Here is a 4,781-nt window from a genome sequence, read left to right as displayed (position 1 = left end):
TCCCTCCCCTATTTCCCCCCAACTGACCCCAGTGTGTAGTGCTCCCCTCCCTGTGTCCATGTGTTCTCATTGTTCAACACCCGCCCATGAGTGAGAACACTCTAATCTTATTTACCACTGTTCTCCAACAGCATCCTCTAGTTCAATCAAGAGACTACACCAGGCTTGCATATCATGTCTAGAATTTATATCACCTGAAATGTCTACTATGTATGCAAATCTTATTCTGTCTTCAAATCTCAACACTTCTAGAAAGCCTGCGAAGTGGTAGTTACAGAGATTATTTCATTTCAGTGTCCCTTGACCCATAAAAACAACAGGGAAACTTCTCAATAGAGGCAGAGAGAGACAAGTTTAGAATAAGCCCTGATTTGCTGGGGAAGGGTCAGAGGGACAAGAATGGAGAGAGCATTTAATTCTGCTCCAGGTAAGGCAGGAGACCTGGAGAACTTCAAAGAGGTCGATTTGATTAGAAGTCATGGGAATAATAGGCGAACATTATAAAAAATAAAATAAAAAAAAAAGTGAAAAGCCTGAGCACAGAGGCAGAGTGCTGTGAAAATCCATGGTGCTTTAAGAGAAGAGTGAGTCAGATACCAAATGCAAATGACTGGGAAGGGGAAATCAGGAGCAGACTGCAAAAAGCCTTGACCGGCAGACAGCCTGAATCCTAGACTGGGCAAGGCGGCAGGGGGTCGCCAGAGTCTTTAAACTGGAGCTATGCGTTGACGTCCAATTTCTGAAATCTAAGTTGGCTTTCAAGACAGAGAGTCAACTGAAAAGAGAAGGGGCAGATACCCGTTTAACGCAACAAAGATATTTCAAAATGTTTACTGGCTGGGCACGGTGGCTCACACCTGTAATCCCAGCACTTTCGGAAGCCAACGTGGGAGGATCACTTGAGAACAGCCTGGGCAATATGGCAAAACCCTGTCTTTACAAAAATTATTATTTTATTTTTGGGGAGTGAGATAGAGTCTTGCTCTGTTATCCAGACTGGAGTGTAGTGGCACCTCTCTCAGCCTTCTGGGTTCAAGCAAGTCTCCTGCCTCAGCCTTCCAAGTAGGTGAGATTACAGGCCTGTGCCACCATGCCCAGCTAATTTTTGTACTTTTAATAAAGACACAATTTTGCCACGTTGGCCAGGCTGGTCTCAAACTCCTGACCTCAAGCAATCCACCCACCTCAGCCTCCCAGAGTGCTGGGATTACAGGCATGAGCCACTGTGCCCAGCCTATTCTACAAAAAAATTTTTTTTAGTTAGCTGGACATGGTGGTTTGTGCCTGTAGTCCCAGCTACTCAGGAGGCTGAGATGAGAGGATCACCTTGAGCCCAGAGTTTGGGGCTCCAGTAAGCACCACTGCACTCCAGCCTGGGAAACAGAGCAAGACCTTGCCTTAAAAAAAAAAAAAGGAAAGGAAAGGAGAGGAAAGGTTTATTCTGTTTATTTATTATAGACAGAGTTTCACTCTTGTTGCCCAGGCTGGAGTGTAATGCCATGATCTTGGCTCACTGCAACCTCTGCCTCCCAGGTTCAAGTGATTCTCTTGCCTCAGCCTCCGGAGTAGCTGGGATTACAGGTGCCCACCACCACACCCGGCTAATTTTTTTTTTTTTAGTAGAGACGGGGTTTCACCATGTTGGTCAGGCTGGTCTTGAATTCCTGACCTCAGGTGATCCACCCACCTTGGGCTCCCAACGTGCTGGGTGGGATTACAGGCGTAAGCCACAGCACCCGACCAGGAAAAGTTTATTAAGTAGTCTATCACAGAGGAGAGTGAATTCTTTCAGCTCCGAACACATTTAAATTCAGCATCATTTGGTGATTACTGAATTGTTCTCCAGTTGTAAATACATTAGTTTTCTCTCTTTCCAAGATTATAATTTAGGAAAAAAGAAAGATTAAGTAGCAGGACAGTAGAGTCAGAGAGTCTGGGTTGAAACCCATGTCTGACACTTGCTGGCTGTGATCTTGGGCAAGTGTCCGTGCCTCACTTTCCTATCTATGTAATGTCGTATCATGTGCCCCTCACAGGACTATAAAGGACTAAAAATACACCTAAAATAACCAACACAGTCCCCTGCATAGTAAATCCTCAGTAAATAATATTTGTATGAACTGTATTTGGTACCCAGTATCATAGGCTGAGCATATAATAAAGATTTATTAAATCTTTGTCAATCATATTTTTCTATAAACCCTGAAGAAAGTTTAAAATATTTTAAACACCCAGGCCGGGTGTGGTAATTCCAGCACTTTAAGAGGCCAAAGTGGGAAGACTGCTTGAGGTCAGGAGTTTGAGACCAGCCTGGCCAACATGGTGATACTCTGTCTCTACCAAAAATACAAAAATTAGCAGGGTATGGTGGCCGATGCCTGTAGTCTCAGCTACTCCGGAGGCCGACGCAGGCGAATCGCTTGAACTCGGGAGGCGGAGGTTGCAGGCAGCGATCACGCCACTGTACTCCAGCCTGGGCGACAGAGACTCCGTCTAAAAAATAAAATATTAAACTTTTCCTCGCATTTAGATAGGTTAATACTTCGAATAATGGGAAAATAACTTTTTTAAAAGGCAGTGCAATTTAGAAATGGAAAAGCAGCTTTCCCAACAGGTTTTGAGAAGCAGCTGACAGAGAACTCACTTTGACAGCTCTGCGAAAAGCGACAGTCATTGTGTAACCTTAACTTGCAAAGTCACATTTCAAAGCCAGAAATCAAAGTCCAGGGTATCAGCCACGGAGCCTGAGGCCATAAAGATGCTGGGCAGGAGCTCCAGGCTCGGATAATGGGGGTGGTTATTTCAAAATCGTCCCAAGTGACAAGCTCTAGGACGTGCTATGCTTTAAAAAAATAATAGTAACAAGTCGCCGTGAAATTAACAGGGCGAAAACTCTGCCCAGCGATCGCAGCAGGAGACTCCGCGCTCTCCAGACCACCGGGTGGCCGGGCCGGGCGCTCCTTCAACAGCAGCCGAGGCAGCGGCGACCCGGCCGCAGGCCCCTCCTTCGCGGTCCGGCCCCGCATTCCTGCCTGGGTCTATACTTAACCTCCGGCCCGCGCCCCGCAGTGCACCGTATTAGGAAATGCCCGGCGCGCAGGGCCCGGCCACCCCGCCCTCTCCATTCAACCCCGGCGGTAGCCGTGGTGACAGCTCCCCTCCCCCACGGCCGCCGCCCGCGCCCCCGCCACCCCGGCCCGCTCCCCCCGAGCCTGGAACCTCCGCGGACCGCGGCGCGGGGAGAGCCCGAGGGCGCCCCGCGGCGCGCGTACCCCGCAGTCATGGTGATGTTGTAGAAGGTGAGCCAGGTGGTGGCCAACAAGCCGAGGCGCCTCCGCTTGCCGGGGGCCTCCCGGTCCTCGCCGGCCTCCGAGGCGCCGCCGTTGGTGCCGTCCTCGTCGCTGGACGCCATGGTGGCCGCGCACCCGGGGGACGTGGGAGAGAGCGGCAGGAGCGTGGGAGGGGGCCCTGCCCAGTGCGCAGCCTGAGCGCCGCTGCCCGCTTCCGCCGCCTCAGTCAGGCGCCCCATGTGTCGCGCACTGGGGGCTAGGCACCGACAGCCCGGCCGACCGCGAAGGGGAGGAGCGGACGCCCCCGGCCACTGCCTGCCCGCCCCGCCCCTGCCCTTGACACCGCCCCGGCCACCGCCCAACCCGCTCTTTGGGAGCGCGCCACTCGGGGGCCAGAACCCACGGCCCGGCACTGGGGATCCGGGACCCGCGAGCCCAGCTTTCCAGGCGGCGCTGTCGTTCCGGTTCCCGTGGAAAGTGCACCCTCCTTCCTCGCTAGCTGCGTGGAAGGGCCTCTTCCTAGAGAGGCTCCCAGACGCCTTGCGCCCTGGCGATGTGTTCCCTGCGAGTGCATCTAGTAGGGACGCAGGGAACGCACCTGAACTTGACGTGGCTCTGCCTTGCTTGGCCTTTTGTAAGGCAGTTTGTCGATGCGCAGGCAGGGAGCGGGATCTCACCAAACATTCATTCTTTTTCTTTTCTTGTCTCTTTTTTTTTTTTCTTTCTTTTCCTTTTCTTTTTAGAGACAGGGTCTCTTTCTCTTAGGCTGGAGGGCAATGACGCGATCACAGCTCACTGCAATTTCCTGGGCTCAAGCAATCCTCCCACCTCCGCCTCCCAAAGTGCGGGGAATACAAGCGAGAGCCACAGCGCTGGGCCAAACATTCATTCATTCTTAAGAGCTCCTGGGGAAAAAACTCCCATTTCGCCCTGTTTCCCTTTTACCAGCCAGTCCAACAGGTAGAAGGGGATTACAGTGAGAAGACCATCCCACTTGTGTGATTTCTTTCTCTTTTTAAATTAAGACAGAGTCTGGAGTGCAGTGGCACGATCTGCAACCTCCGCCTCCCGAGTTCAAGAGATTCTCTTGCCTCAGCCTCCCGAGTGGCTGTAACTACAGTCATGCACAAGCACACCTGGCTAATTTTTGTATTTTTAGTAGAGACGGTTTCACCATGTTTGCCAGGCTTGTCTCGAACTTCTGGCCTTAAGTGATCGACCCTCCTTGGCTCCCTCAAGTACTGGGATTACAGGCGTGAGCCACCACACCTGGCCCCACTTTGTGTGTGTGTGTGTGTGTGTGTGTGTGTGTGTGTGTGTGTGTGTATTTACCAAGTCCACTGATTGAAACGGTAATGATGTCAATTCAGCGCAGAAGGTTAGATGTCTTAGGGGAGCTGGAGAAAAAAAGGACATGATAAGCCAAGGGCAGCAAACAAGAAACGTTTGTACAGATACAGGCAACCTAGCCACTGGGCCAACAGAACTCTT

The 4,781-nt window shown here is 51.4% G+C and overlaps 1 protein-coding gene across 1 annotated transcript in view; it reads right to left on the bottom strand.

The window, feature by feature from the left end:
* Window positions 1–3,574, bottom strand: part of HACD1 (3-hydroxyacyl-CoA dehydratase 1) — a 27,681-nt gene extending 24,107 nt beyond the window's left edge. Inside the window, exon 1 of the mRNA XM_017529772.2 lies at window positions 3,273–3,574. Coding sequence (XP_017385261.1) covers window positions 3,273–3,529 — 257 coding nt within the window. The 5' untranslated portion in view covers window positions 3,530–3,574. The remainder of the gene's footprint in view (window positions 1–3,272) is intronic.
* Between the last annotated feature and the right edge of the window lie 1,207 nt (window positions 3,575–4,781).

The sequence above is a fragment of the Cebus imitator genome, unplaced genomic scaffold (genome assembly GCF_001604975.1).
Source record: "Cebus imitator isolate Cc_AM_T3 unplaced genomic scaffold, Cebus_imitator-1.0 Scaffold61, whole genome shotgun sequence".
Lineage (NCBI taxonomy): Eukaryota > Metazoa > Chordata > Mammalia > Primates > Cebidae > Cebus > Cebus imitator.
Note: the sequence above shows the minus strand (reverse complement) of the source record. Positions and strands in the feature narration are given on the sequence as shown.